Below are 15,762 nucleotides of genomic sequence, written 5' to 3'. Positions count from 1 at the left end.
AAGCTTGTGCCAATATACCCAGCTAGGTGGGAAAGGAGATTGTTGGTAATGTGGACTGATGATCTCATTGTTAGCAATATACCACGTCAGGTTTATCTCCACGCGGTTCCCCCTGGAAACCATAGTGATAAATTCTTGGTGAATTTGTAACTGACCTGAGCTCATGATGCTCATCTTATCAACCTCCACTGGTGCCCTGCCAGCGTAAACCGTTAGCGCAAGCGGGAAGACCATTCCGTTATCACTCTTTAAAAACTATACCTGGCTCGGCTGAATAATTTGCTCTTCTCCGAGTGCCTCCTCTTAGGTTTCAGCCGGTCTACTGCAGAGTCACCAGCGCCGTGCAACGACCCGTCTACTGGCGTCGTGGTCTTCAGAGCGCTGAAGGTCGACTCCTGTACAATGTTTATTATACTAAGTCCTCGATGAATTTTATATGATTTTTTAATTCTTTTTTGTAATAAGTTTGACGGCCTCGGTAGTCTAGCGATTTAGCACACCGCTACACTTTCGATCGCGGGTTGGATTCCGCGCACGGTGTAAACATTTGTATTCCTCACCATGATTGTATCAGTCTAGGTGTTTTCTATGTATATTATGTATGTATATATATCAGTTGTCTAGTACCCATAAAACAAGTTCTGCTTACCGTGGGACTAGACGGTGCTGTGTCAATTGTCCAGGGTTATTTATTTAATAATCTACTTAAATCCCTGGCGAATTTGTCTCCATAGTTTTCCGATTATCTCCATAGTTTTTCTCACAAAACCCTCATCACCTCTTACTCAGGTATCAGATACCTCCGCTAACGAAAATTAAGATGCACACTATAGCTTTCCCGTCGTTTTACTTTTTTTAATCAGCATGCCTACTGCTGCCTACTGGTCACTTAGTAATTTAAAACAAAAGCAGCAAACAGTGCAGGTATGGAATATAACTTCACTATTTACATTTCATTTTAAACGAACGCGTGTTTTATAAGCTTTTCTGAATTGGATCCACTTTACAAACATGTAATAATAATAATAATAATCTCAGAACAATTCACACAGCGCCATCTAGACCCAAGTTAAGCTAGCTAAAGCTTGTGTTATGGGTACTAAATAAAATAAATAACTGATACAAATACATAGATTATTTTTCGTAAATACATACATATTATACATAGAAAATATCCAGACCGATACAAACAATCATAATCATGAATACAAATGTTTGTGCAGTGCGAGGAATCGAACAACCATCGGACATAAAGCGGTGTGCTAGACCGCTATACCACCGAGGTCGTCACGGTGTATTTATTACATGTTTTGCGATTTTTGAGATTGTCATTGTCGGCTGTTTTATATATTACTAGCTAAAAAAAAAAATTAGGGGTGGATTACCCCTAACATTTAGGGAGATGAAAAATAGATGTTGGCCGATTCTCAGACCTACTCAATACGCTCACAAAATTTCATGAGAATCGGTCAAGCCGTTTCGGAGGAGTATGGGAACGAAAACTGTGACACGAGAATTTTATATATAAGATTTATGTGGGGTATATCAATGAATGTAAAAAGAAATGCAGTTAGTCTAAAAACTGAACTTGTTTTATTGACGCATTCATTTCCCTCACAAAACACAGTCATGGATGGCATGTAATGTGTAGGAATGAAGATAATATCTTTAAGATGGTGTTACATATGAATATTTAATAAGAAGAATAGTTATAAGGGCAGAGGAAAACCGAAAAAGAGATGGATGGACTGTGTGAGAGATGATACGGTAAGAAAAGAAGCAAATAACGAGATGACTGCGAACAGGGATGAATGCAAGAGAAAACATATTACGCCGACCACAAATAAATAGGATAAGGAAGAAGCGGATGATGAGTACCTTTTGCGACAGTTCCTCTGTACTGTAATCGGTGACCTTCTGCAGCACTTCGCTTTCAGCAGCTAGGTTCCCATGGGAGAGTGAGGAAGTACTCTCACTCAAGGTCTGCACGTAATTCCACACCCCGCTTACCCCCGCCATCACAACCAGCGGCTTCTGATGATTGTGATAAACCAAATGGTAAAGCATGTGCTAAGAAGCAAACTTATATATGCCTTGTACATTGAAGTACTAATATCCCTATTAAATAGCTTGTAATAGAGTTTGGTGACAAAAGAGTGAAAATTTAGGGTTGTACTCATTTTCAAGCCACAATATAAATAAATAAAAATAAAAAAAATTGTCCAAAAAATATTCTCTTGTTATATTAGGGGTATGAAAAATAGATAATAGCCGATTCTCAGACCTACTGAATATGTATATAAAATTTCATAAACAAGCCAAGGTCAAGCCATTTCGGAGGTGTATTGTGACACAAAGAATTTTATATATATATTTTTTTTTTATAACACAGGCAGGTTTCTTGAAGGTTTCAATATCGTATCGGTTCGGAAATAGCATTGCTGGAAGGTGATTCCACAATGTGGTTGTGTGTGGAAAAAAGTTTCTAGAAAACTGTGGAAGACCAGATATTATATAAGATAATACTAAACTAAATACGTTTACCTTTTTTTAATTAATACTGGTATAACACTATATAGGGGGGAAGGAAATTAGTAATTTAGTATTTGGAAAGTTAGTTATGTGGATTAGTAATGTGGACTAATGACACAATTGCTAGTGCTATGTACCATGTCAGGTTGACCTCCACGGTTCACCCTAGAAACGATCGTGTTAAATTCCTAGTGAATTTGCCACGATGGACTAACTGACCTGACCTCATGTTCATCTTATCATCCTCCACTGGTGCTCCGCCAGCGTAAACCGTTAGCACAGTCGGGTGCTCCATTCCATTGTCATCCATAACATACAATCATGAACTTACTTCTTCAACACAGGAATCTATCTTCTCCCCGCTTCTTCTAAATTCTTCCGCCATATTAATTTTGCCCGGGAACCTTGAAATTAAATGTTAATAGATTGATCAATTGTTTTTAAGATAATCAAGATTAAATGAGCTAAGACTGTGCGAAACATGATATGGGAAGAAAGGGAGTAAATAACGAGATGACTGCGAACAGGGATGAATGGAAAAATAAAGAATCTTTATTCAAATAAACTCATTACAAGCACTTTTGAATAGTCATATTTTAATTCTACCACTCATTCGGAATGCAGATTCATCACATCACAACACAGAAGAATGAGCAAGAAACTTGTGTGTTGCTCTTTCGAATTGATGTTTTTTTATATATATACATATGTATAAAAAAAACATCTATTCAAAAACTAATTACAGTATAACAAGTAAAATGCATGCGATAATCAACATAGAAAACGCACTCATTCTCAATGCAATCAGATAGTATTGTCAGCGCTATGGATTTTAAGTTTTCTATGAATACATTATTATAATTAACGAACTCTTTAATTTTATAGTAAGCTTTTTTACAAAGGAAGTGTTTTATATGACATTTAAATCTTTTTTCAGACAGATTTATAACGATTTAATAATGATTGTACAAATATTTACCAGTATTCTGACGGAATCTCTTCTACAACTGGTACATCTAGTGAATCGTTACTTGGCCATTTCTGCAGACCCTCGTCTGCTGTTTCCTCCACTACGTTCAGCTCGTGGCGGCTCCACGTGTCTTTAGGAGACGGTTCTGGCAGCTCATCCGGTATCCACGACTCCACTCGTTTGGGGATGAAACAAGGGGGGTGAGCACTGGGATCTTCCCCAGGATCGTGTCGGTAGAAATTCCTTACATGACAAACATAAAATTTTGAATTTCAGGTTATTTTCATTTAATTTCAAAACAGAAGTGATAATTTATATATTTTTTTATGATACACATATAATGTCATCTTTAATTGGATTGTGATGCTTCTTGACTTGTGATTATTCTTTATTGACGGCTCGCTGGTCTAGCGGTTTAGCACACTGCTTTACTTCCGATGGTCGCGGGTTCGATTCCTCGCACGGTGCAAACATTTGTATTAATGAGTATTATTGTTTGTATCGGTCTGGATGTTTTCTATATATATTATGTATGTATTTACAAAAAAAAAGTGTCTAAATATTTATATAATTTGTCTAAAACCCATAACGCAAGCTCCGCTTACCGTGGGGCTAGATGGCGCTGTGTTAATTGTCCAGAGATATTTCTGTGATTAGTTGGCGGGGTCACTTACTATATAATAATTATTATTATTTATTTTTTCAGTTATTTTTTGGCCCTTTTGTTAATATTACAATTTTCTTAGAGTTAATGTCAGTAAGTACAAACACAAATTAAATACGCAAAAAATATAAAAAACAAAAAATAAAATAAAAATGATAAATATATATCAATGTTTATTAATTACCAATCAATTAACTTGAGCCAAGCTTGAGCAGCACAGTGCGCGGTGAACAGAACATTCTGTCTCTCCATATAGCGCTCATATACAATCCTCAGAGCCTCTTCAACAATTTCCTCGCGTATGTCAAAGATTACTGAATCATTTTCTTCCTTTTGAAGTATTTCTGCCCTTGAAATTTAAACTTTTTTTAATATATCATAATGGCTATTTCATTCCACACCCGCCTGCGCTAACGGTATAGATGGTGGTGCAGTTTTTTTTTTAACTACAGGCCGCAGTTCACTTTTACAGTTTCACCGGACGATAGGGGGCAAGTGCAGATGGCACTCCAAACCCGCAGCAGGACTTATGGAGCGGCTAAAGGCCAACTCCCGCCTGACGAATATGACTTTACTCTGAAAGCACCGATAGGGGTTCGAACCTCGGCTCAGACCGTTGTAATTTCGATCCCCGTTTGAATTGCGCCGGGGGTATAAAAAATACTTTTTTTTACTTTTGTCATTTGTGAAATAAAAAAAAATTGGGAAGTATAATTTTTGCTTATCTCGTTGGGGACCCCGTATAATTGATACTGTAGATACGACAGTAGCTACGCTCGTGGCATACAGCTCAACCTGCCTAGGTACATTGATCTATACATTGATAATGAGGTCACTAGTTCCCCGTTACTAATAATCCCCACCCCCTTAAAATAAACCGTCGCTATTAGTCTATATTTTACTACTAAATGAAATAATCAATATTATTGTGACAGTATTGTAGTTGAGGTGGTGAGAGCGGGCCGCTCTTACCCGGGCGCGGCTCGGGCGCCTTAGACGCCGGTTGTAGGGCGGCAGAATATCACACAACAAATACAATAATATTCGTAATATCTTATAATCTTCAGAAAAATATTCTTTATAAGTACATGCATACGAAAAAGCAGTGATACAAGAGCAAGATTATCTCTAAAACATATCTAATATATTAACCATTTATTTACTTTTGTGCAAACATTTCTATAGGTTTTTATTTAATATGGGTCGAGCGTATTTTATCTATTCGAGATATATTGACGTGTTTGTGAATAGGTACACATAAATAATGTTATATTACTTTTTATAACCTATATTAATTTTTACACTAACATTTTTATACTTAAAAGTGCTTAAATTTAAGACTATTTGAATAAAGGATTTTCTATTCTATTCTATAATCACGAATTGAGAACGCACCGTACTCTGAATACTTCCGGAAGAAGTCAAAACAATGTCGCGAAGAACGTAATAAGTTAATTAAATTCCTGTACATCATTATAAAAATATTAATACAATTGACTGTGAATTATTTGGGACCACATTATGTTCCAAGAATAATAGCCAAGAAGACTTAGTTCAAAATTCATCGTGAGAGAAACAAAAAAATATATGTGCTCTCTTCTCTAAAATACTGTTCTTAGCCAATTACTAAATATTAGTATCTATTTTCACCGTATCACTCTGTGCATCCGTCTTTCGGGATTATTCTATTACAATTATGTTTTTAACTGCTTTAAAAAAGATATATATATATAAAGATATGAAGATAGATATCTATTCAATTGGATTTTTAAATAATGATCATGGAATGGCAAACATATTGTGACTTCACAATGGTGTGACATAGTATTCGTAAACTTCGTTTATTATCTCCCATTCTTCACAACAATTCATTTCAAGACGTAATGATTACATACCTCGCCCTTCCGATTGATCCCCCGTCCAATTCAAACGGGGATCGATATTCGACGGCCGGAGCCGAGCATCCAAACCCTAGCAATGCCCTAAGACTAAAGTCGTATCCGTCAGGAAAAAGTTGACCTTCAGCCGCTCTATAAGTCCTTCCGCAGGTTTGGAATACCATCTACACTTACCCTCTATCGTTCAGTGAAGCTGTTAAGGTTAGCTCCTTCTCAAACAACCTTAGAATTGTTCGAAAATTTAAAAAAAAATGACACTGCCTCTGTCTTGCCCTTTATGACGACATATTATATAACTGCAGCCCCCTATCGTTCGGTGAAGTTCAGCTGCGGCCAACAGCAGTAGAATAGTTCGAAAAACAATACTGATTGGTTACTATTGAAGCTGAATGTCACAATAGTCTCTGTTTTGAATTCTAAAAAACTATTTACCATGTCCTTTCAGGAACATCCTTTGGTAGAGCGACCAGGGTTCTTTGGTCATCCGATGTCTGTAGTTTTCTTCCCCTTCTTGAAATCCTAAACTTGTTCATTGCGGAGGCAGCAGTGCTTGCCATATTATTAACGCAGTCTCTTTGGTTGCACTAAAATATCTTCAATTAGGATAACGCACACAAAAAAATTATAAAATACTAGTCAAAAAATATATAAGTAGCGACTAATAAATTTGATAATAACTATTTATAATTTTATGTTGACATTTGGAAACTAGACAAATACAATATTATTAGAAAAAAAATAATATAAGAAAATATTACTGAAGACAATGGCTGTATGGGCTGAGTCCTTTTGCCTTTCCCTAAAAAGGGAAAAAACGATCCAAAAAAAAAATGATGAATTCCAAACTAAAATCAGGTTCCTTTTGGTTTTAATATTTTCATTACATTAGTTAAAATCAAATGAGATTTTGTACTTTGAACCATAAATATTAATATATATTCAAAAAGTTTTTATTTATGTGTCTCCTAAAAAGTATTAATATAATAAAACAAGTATCTTCAAAGTACTTTCTGCATTAAATCCAAAATTTGTGGCCGGTATAGTGTGTGCTCTTAGTCCTTTTATTTCAGCTAGCTTTTCTTTTACCTATAATTGTCTTCTTTCACCCAACCATTCTCAGATAATTCACCACCTCATTTTACCACAGACATAACGGCCTGCCTCGACTTTAGCCGCAGAGTTCTTAAATTAGGTACATTCAAACCGCCTATATCAATATAGTGTTCTAGAAAAATATGTTTTAAGATGTACAAATTCATCTCTAAAATAAAATTATATTGTTCCTGCTGATGCAAGCCTGATTTTACTTGATAAGTGTTAATGGCTGAATGAACCGTTTTTAATGAGTACCTATTTTTTCCTGCATTAGCTTGCATATCTGCCGCTTATCACAATATAATGTTGTTCCATTGTTTATCAGTCGGGGATTATTCACCTAGGTTATAGGTATATGGTGAAAAGATAACTTCTCGCATGAGTAAAACTGAACGTGCAGTGTGTAAAATAATAAGTTTACAAATTGTTGATATTGTAATCGAAAACAAATAGTGGCCAGAAACAATGCTTGACCATAGACTGACAGCTGACAGCTGTTTAAAAAAATATACGTGACAAAAACCGAGCGCAAAATATAAAAATCATTGATATCAATTTTATTATCTGAAATATCAATAGTGCAAAATGATGAACATTTCTTTTTACCAATAAAGTGTGCTATTTAGATTGGACACTAAATAATGAGTGTATATTTTATGTACTTGACTTTTGTGATTTGATTTCTATGATGTACAGTTTAAAAGGCATATTTCCAGAGCCAAGTAAGTGTCATTATTCGTTACGTTCAAATTAAATTGATAATATTTGTATCACAAAACGAAGAGAGTCATGGCCATCTAATTATAAAATGTTTTAATAATAACTTATGTTTATAGTTGCATGAATTTTAGTGTTATGTATGTAATTTTCAGAAAAGGAACAGAAAAAAAATTTTATCCGTGAAAACATGAAACAACTAAAGTTTATACAGGGCAAGTCGCCAAAAGAACCTAGATTTCAATTAAAAAATGTTCACGGTACGCGACCGAGCAACCCGACGCCGATGGGTAGTTCCTTAAGCCAAGTTAAATCATCACCATCAAATAAGAGCGGGAAAATTACACTAAATGTTTCTAAAGCTAACTCAATGAACTCTCGTAAGAAACACCCTGATGTGAGAATAAAGAAAGGTGATATGGCAGAGTTCTTAAAGAGGAAAGAGTTGAGACAAACCAGACCCGAAGGTGACTTATTAGATGATGATGAAAAGTCTTCAGAATCATCTGGCCGTTTACGGGATGTCGCTTGTCAGACGGTGGAAACAAATTTAGCACAGAAATTGGAAAGTGCAAAGTTGACAGTGCTGTACCCTAAAGAGAGTGAAGAGGAGGCCAAACTGAAAGCAAGTGGTGATAGTGGACACCACAGAAGTCCTGCGTCCTCACCACATAGACGTAACACTGATGATCTGGTAGAAATGGAGCGTAATCGTAGTAGACTAAACTCTATTCTGGAGAGGAAAGACAAAGACCCATATTTGCCCTCTGGTATGAATGTTTTTATACTTTTAGATTGTATTATATGTATGACTCTTTTTTCTGCTATTAGATCTCTCGTATGGACCCTTATGCATGTGACTTGAGACTACTACAGTAGCCAGGCGAGCTCCCCACATAACCGCAGCAGCCTCCTTATATACATATTTGGTTTTAATAGTACTCTGAATGTGAATGCACTTTGATTGTTAAATAATCATAATGAAAGATAGCATATTATTTATAGCATTTTGTATGGTTTGAATGCTATTTCCAGATATTTAGAGCACTCCAATTCAAAAATTCAAAATATCTTAATTCATGTAGGTCTATTACAGACTTACCAATTCAAATTCAAAATATCTTTATTCATGCAGGTCTATAACAAACTCTTATGATATATCAAGTCTACCATCAGTTCAGAATAATTTTGAGATGTGAAGAACTGACGAGAAACTCAGTTCTTGTTCTTTCCTCGATCTATGGAGATCTACTGTTCCTTTCCTTCTGAGTATGCTACTTAGTCTAGTCGGACATAAGGCAAATCACAGGCAGAAACTACTCTATTTTTTTATATTATTCTAAGCAATTACAAAATGTCTTTTCTCAACTAAAGTCAAATACTAATCTAGCCTTTTAATTGTAGGTTATCAGAAAGGTGTTGTACCAAAATACATAAGAGAACGCAAGGACCAGATTACCAAAGAATTGGAAGCCTCAAAGGTTGAAGATGACCACACTCTATGTCCGCCCGGCCATGTGACACTCCCAGACACTGAGAGGAAGGAAACTTTGCGCATGCTTAGAAATAGTAAGCACTTTTAATTTTTATAATATTAAAATTCAAAATATCTTTATTCATGTAGGTCTATTACAGACTCTTATGATATGTCAAATCTACCGTCAGTTCGGAATGATTTCAAGATGAGAAGAACTGACAGGAAACTCAGCTTTTCTTTTTAAATAGATGTTGTACATGTTTACAATAATACAGATTCATTTTTAAATTCAAATTTGGGAGAATAGAGTAACCACCAGCATATATATGCTATTGCAAATGCAAAATGTCTAATCAATATTAGTAACCTGAGAAGACCAGTCCCTGATCTGTAATAGTTAATAACATCTAGCAATTTTTTTGTGAACCGCTGTAATACAGGTTCATCTAGTGTGGGGCCTAATTTATAATCAGCTTTGTTATATTTACAAATTTTGAAATAAAACCAACATTATATTGAAGTAATTATAGATTATTAATTTTTTAACTGCTATTGACTACCTGGCTTTAAAACCTTGTCTATAAAGACAGCAGAATGATTCTAATTTTCTTGCCATTATTTATACTTATTTAACAATACAATTGTTTGCAGTCCTATAAAATTACCTGCAAGGCACAACTAAAATCAAATTATTACTATATCAGGCAAAATAAAGATATTTGTATTTATTTATTTATTTGAATTATGTTATATTTAAGTCTTCACAGGATATGAGACTTATTTTTTTGCAAAACATACAATTTGGTAATTATTTTCATGTTATAACTTCAAATGTCAGAGGGAAGGGAATTGTTAGTGATGTGAACCAATGAACCAATGAATGTACAATGTCAGGTTGAACTCCATACGGTTTACCCTGGAAACCATTGTAATAAATTGGTCATAAATTTGCCATGATGCTAACTGCTAACTGACCTGACCATGCTCATTTTATCACCGTCCACTGGTGGCCTAGCAATGTTAACAGTTAGTGCAGGCCGGTGCATCATTATATTATCATCTCTTAAGAACATGAAATGTTACAGGTTTTGCAGAATTAGTAAGTGAATTAAACAAAATGCCAGTCAAGACTGATACATTGAGAATGAGAAATAGAAAAATGGAATTAGAAAAGCAGCTTGCCAAGTTGGAAGAGGGTATCAAAGTGTTCTCGAGGCCAAAGGTTTTTGTCAAGATTGGAGAATAGAACCAACTCTATGGTTGTCTCCAGTTGTAATTACCGTACCATTGTACCTCATACCGTCCAGTTAAATCAAAATTTAATGTTTACAAAATTCTTGTGATCTCCATATAAATAAGATAATTCATTTTGTTGTATGTTAGATTATAATTAATTAATAATATATGTTGAATAATATTGTTGTAATTAATATAATGAGATAAAGTTTGTATGGTTTACAGTGTTTCTATAACGTTTTTGGATATTTAAATACATATATTGATTTATTAGTTATTTTGATTGTTTAGTGAAATAAAACAGGTTTGTTAACATAATAGAAATTATATTTCTATAACTCAAATCGATTATTCTAATCTAAAGTTACAAATATTTGGTTTTATAACAAAATATCATTATTCTGATATAATTCAATATAAATTATAACTATTACATGTAATAATCATAACATAAAATATTACAATTATGTAATATTCTTAACTCATCATGAGCGGGGCAGGTATACATATGTAACCCGTATTAATAAATATATATATGTATATATATTTTTCCCTTGTGTCACTTAAAATTACTTATTTTAAACGGCCACTAATATCTTCCCTGCTTTTAAACGGCAATGTGCGGAACGAGTTCTAGTACCTTATAAGTGGAAATCCTCAGAACGGGTACAAAATCCTGCCCCGTTCATAATGTGTTAAAATCGTAAATTATCACAAATCAACTCTGGAGCTAAAACAAACACATTCCACTTTATAAATAACATGACTTGGGAAATTCTCAGGTATATTGCTGGTAACGTGACTTTACTAATTAAATACATTACAATTCCCTCCCCTACCTACCTACAATTTTATTCCCAAAGAACACACGATTTTATTATATTTTTTGTGGTCCTCAATCATTAGTAATATAAACTAATTAGCCCATTGTTAGCAGGGGGGAAAGGGGATAGTAATGTAGACTAATGATCTTATTGCTAGCAATGTACCATGTCAGGTTGACCTCCACACGGTTTCCCCTTGGAAACCATCGTAATAAATTCTTGGTGAATTTGTCACGATGGACTAACTGACCCGACCATGCTCATCTTTCATTGGTGCAACGACAGGGTAAACCGTTAGCGCAGGCGGGTGCATCATTCCATTATCATCCAAAAAAAAAACTTTGCTAGCAATGTATAAATAACGTTGATACCCACGCGTAAAACGTGATCTACCAAATTTGACCTATATGATCTGTAAGTTTACCTACTTAACATAAATATGAGTACTTAGGTATACATAAAAATTCACATAAGTTCAAATGCAAATTAACGATTCAAGAGTAATTACTTGAGACTAGTTTTTTGTATGACTTTCTGTTGAAATTATTATTTTCTACAAATCGATTGACCGGAAAGGTTAATCACTAATTGATAATAATGCTTTGGAAGAAATAACAATATATATATTTATTACAGAGTTAATAAATAAAACTTTATATTGCCTATTGCAATTGTCATCAGTCAATCCTGTCATTTTGATGAGCTATAATAATTATGATCTTTATAAACCACCGTTTATAAACTTTTCTTTTTATAAATTCATTATAACTTCGCCCTATGTGGTAATAACTATTTTTCAATCCTAATTTTTTTAAATTTGAACGGCTTCGACCCAATGGTATCGGTGATTTTGCCCTCTTATTGTGGTTTATTGCCAGTTCTTCACAGCTCGAAAGCACTCCGAAACTGACGGTAGATTTGATATATAATAAGAGTCTAGTAGATCTACATGAATAAAGATATTTTGATTTTGGTGTGGTTTACGGTTTTCTTGACTCGTAAATTTTTGGTTCATGTAAGACATGACTGAAATTTCTCTGATGATGAACTGAAATAGCTTACAAAGAAAGCTGAAGTATAGAAAACAGATGTAACCATGCAGATGATTATACAGTCTACCTTGGTCAAAATATAATAATAATCACCCTAGACAAATCATACAGCACCATCTAGTCCCAAGTTAGTCAGACCCTGCGTTATGGATACTAGATAACTGATATAAATACATAAATATATATTTTTCATGCATACTTAGTACTTTTAGGAAACATTCAAATACAATCATACTCATGAAATCGAATTTGTACTGTATGAGGAATCGAAACAGCGATGATGAGGTAAGGTGTCTAAACCGCTAGACCACCGGTAGTTTCTATTAATAAGTTTTAAATTGTGCTATAGTTTTCTAACGTGTTGGAATAAATGATCATTAAATATTATAGGACCCTTCCTGTACAGCGGTTCAACATTGTTGTGCCAATCGTGGAATGAAAACTCAGGGAAGAAAAACTTAATTTCTCTCTCTGCTGATGATGGAGAATCTGAAACATGTAAATTACTTTGATATACTTTTTATGCTGTGTTCAGTAGACTGTAAAAAGTTGTTCGACAGCATGTGAGAATGCAGTGACCTCAGTCGCACCCATTTCAGCTGCCAAGCAGCTTGCTTTGTAAGCTGTTTCAGTTGTTGGTGCAGATTGGGCAGTGAAATTACAGAATAAGAGGACATAAGAAGAAGCATGACATCTTAGACCTATGGAATGGCAATGCATGAGTGATATTGTGAGTGTCACAATATTATATAACATCCTCTCCATAGTGCTATTCATTTATATAGGTAACAGTTACCTCATACCAACAAGTGGGGCCCTAAGCTTGTTATTCCAAATACATAAAATAAAGAAAAAGTTGGTTTAAAAAAAATATTGGTGAATTACAATAAGTTACAGTATGCTCAAGATGGCTTTCTGTGGGATAGATTTTTTAAATTCAATTTCTATTTTATGAGTTTTTAAACATACAAGAATTTTCTATAGGCTCATTTGTAATGGATTAACATATTGCTCATAACATGACTGTGATATGTTAGAATATTTTTAATACCAACAATTTTTTGTTGACTTTTTAAACATACATAAGTTTTCTGTCGGCTTGTTTGTAATCAACATACAAAAAAATCAATTTTATTTTTTATACGGTGACATGGAAAAACCTGGAAGCCAATTTTGAATAATTTTACCTGAACCATGAGCGACATTCCTAGTGTCAGAAATACCAAATAAACTCCTCAAACTGTCTGGATCCTGGAACTGCCCCCTGTAGACACTGGTTGGACCAAGTAATCGTCTCCACAGCTCTATTGCATTGCAATGTCCCATTACATGTAGGTCTATGTAACCACTGAAATATGGGGGGAAGGAGATTGTTAGTAATGTGAACTAATGAACCGCGCCTCCATGCGGTTCCCCCTGGAAACCATCGTGATACATTCCCGGTGAATTTGTCACGTTGGGCTAACTGATCTCACTTCATGCTCATCTTATCATCCTCCACTGGTGCCCCGCCAGCGTAAACCGTTAGCGCAGGCGGGTGCACCATTCCATTATCATTCTTTAAAAAAAACCACTGAAATATGTGGGAAAGGGGATACTTAATAATGTAGACTGATGACACCATTGCTAGCAGTGTACCATATCAGGTTGACCTCTATGGAATGATCATAATAAGTTACTAGTGAATATTCCATGATGACCAACTGACCTAACCTAACGCTCATCCTACTTCATCATCCCACTAGCATAATCCATAGTTCAGGTATATGTGCATTCCATTGAGCCTTTTAGTGTTTTACATTTATTTTTACTAGCGAGAGCACCACAATACTCCTCGGCACCCTTTAGGTTAACATTAACCCTTAATGGTTAATAATGATAATAGTTACTTACTACTCATAAGTCTGTACATAAATTATGTTTAAATTCTCAAGTTATTGAAAGTCTGGAATCTGAACTATTGTTCCAACAAAAAAAACACTGATATATTAACATACAATATTACATAAATATTTTTTTTTCATTTAAATTAGTTTTATATTTATTGTAGCAGTATATTATTATTTATTGTAGTTGTAAATTTTTAATTATAAATCTGACACCATTGTTTGATTGTTCATTACCACTTAGTGTCCTAATGGCTAAACAAATTGTGATGAAATTCCATGGAGAAATAGATATTGAAAATATTTCTATTCACATGAGCGATATTAGTTATTTTTACCAGTCCTTTATGAAAAAGTTACTAGTTACAAATTTAAGGAAGGCAATAAGGAATAAGGACTAAGGACTAATGGCTTATTGCCAGCAATGTAGTGAGCATAGTTTCGCTTGAAAACCATCATGATTAATTTCTGATCTGACCTAACGATATTTACATCCTATTATCTTCCACTGATGGCCCAGCAGGATATACCATCAGCGACGGACGAAGATTTATTTCGTCATCTATACATATAAATTAAATTGGAGTGTCTGTTTGTAATATTAAAATAACCATTTTTCACTACATGCATATGAATATAAATACGGTACAACATTTTTTACAATTTTTGTTTGTCTGTCTGTTTGTTCCGGTTAATCTCTGAAATGACTGGACCGATTTTGACGGGACTTTTATTGGCGATGGTGGCGATTTATAGGTGATGTAATAAAGAGTAACTTAGGCTACTTTTATTTTATGAAAAAAAGTTAAATTCGACTCGGACGAAGTCGCGGGTGCAGCTAGTCAATCATAAAAAATACAACTTGACCATTATTATTGATCATAACATCAGTAATATTAATTAATTTAATTTATATTCTTGCTAACAAAGCCCTTACCTCGCCATGAAAGTAATGAGGCGTTGGTAAAAGAATTTTCCAACATGCTCCTTATAAAATTTACTAGCACTCTCGATGTCCAAAGAAACTCTTTTTGTTTTAATAACAATAAATTTATTTTTCATAACATGTCTAATATAAGAAAGTGCTACTGGATTTTTAACAGCGTGCGGTTTAATAATTGCCAAAGTAAGTTGTAATTTTTGCATACTCTTAATATAACAGACTTCATTCGGAAATTATTAAAAAAATTCTACAATGTTACGTTGGTTAGGAAGGAATTACATAAACAAATAATAATAAAAAATATTAAGACTAATCCACAGACAAAATTAAAGTAAATGTTTTTTTTTTCTTTTTAAGGAATTGGCACGTTGGATTTTTACTCGTCAGAAATTTAACCACTTGCAAACAACCTAAATCTTTTTTTAAATATTAGCTTTCTATCCATGAATGTGGAAAGTTGCAAGAGCT

General features: G+C 34.2%; 3 protein-coding genes across 4 annotated transcripts in view; 1 reads left to right on the top strand and 2 right to left on the bottom strand.

Moving 5' to 3' along the window:
- Positions 1-6,772, bottom strand: part of LOC131851261 (uncharacterized) — a 33,903-nt gene extending 27,131 nt beyond the window's left edge. The window contains exons 1-6 of one of the 2 annotated variants that reach the window (XM_059201735.1): positions 6,497-6,772; positions 4,351-4,515; positions 3,512-3,745; positions 2,864-2,936; positions 1,879-2,034; positions 262-395 (exon numbers count right to left, since the gene is read on the bottom strand). In XM_059201735.1, coding sequence (XP_059057718.1) covers positions 262-395; positions 1,879-2,034; positions 2,864-2,936; positions 3,512-3,745; positions 4,351-4,515; positions 6,497-6,621 — 887 coding nt within the window. In that variant the 5' untranslated portion in view covers positions 6,622-6,772. The remainder of the gene's footprint in view (positions 1-261; positions 396-1,878; positions 2,035-2,863; positions 2,937-3,511; positions 3,746-4,350; positions 4,516-6,496) is intronic. The other variant, XM_059201736.1, reaches the window with a different exon arrangement.
- An 808-nt stretch (positions 6,773-7,580) lies between these two features.
- LOC131851287 (uncharacterized) lies at positions 7,581-10,819 on the top strand. The gene is made up of 4 exons (XM_059201769.1): positions 7,581-7,881; positions 8,032-8,646; positions 9,281-9,445; positions 10,439-10,819. The coding sequence occupies exons 1-4, from the start codon at positions 7,845-7,847 to the stop codon at positions 10,597-10,599; spliced, it is 978 nt and encodes a 325-aa protein (XP_059057752.1). The 5' UTR covers positions 7,581-7,844; the 3' UTR covers positions 10,600-10,819.
- A 1,886-nt stretch (positions 10,820-12,705) lies between these two features.
- Positions 12,706-15,566, bottom strand: LOC131851286 (nucleoside diphosphate kinase 6-like). The gene is made up of 3 exons (XM_059201768.1): positions 15,289-15,566; positions 13,653-13,813; positions 12,706-12,954 (listed from the first exon to the last, which is right to left on the bottom strand). Exons 1-3 carry the CDS (start codon positions 15,495-15,497, stop codon positions 12,809-12,811), a joined length of 516 nt encoding a protein of 171 aa, XP_059057751.1. The 5' UTR covers positions 15,498-15,566; the 3' UTR covers positions 12,706-12,808.
- Between the last annotated feature and the right edge of the window lie 196 nt (positions 15,567-15,762).

Source organism: Achroia grisella, unplaced genomic scaffold (assembly GCF_030625045.1).
Source record: "Achroia grisella isolate CSIRO2021 unplaced genomic scaffold, CSIRO_AGI_Agris_v1 utg782, whole genome shotgun sequence".
Classification (NCBI taxonomy): domain Eukaryota; kingdom Metazoa; phylum Arthropoda; class Insecta; order Lepidoptera; family Pyralidae; genus Achroia; species Achroia grisella.
This window is presented reverse-complemented; position numbering and strand designations above follow the sequence as displayed.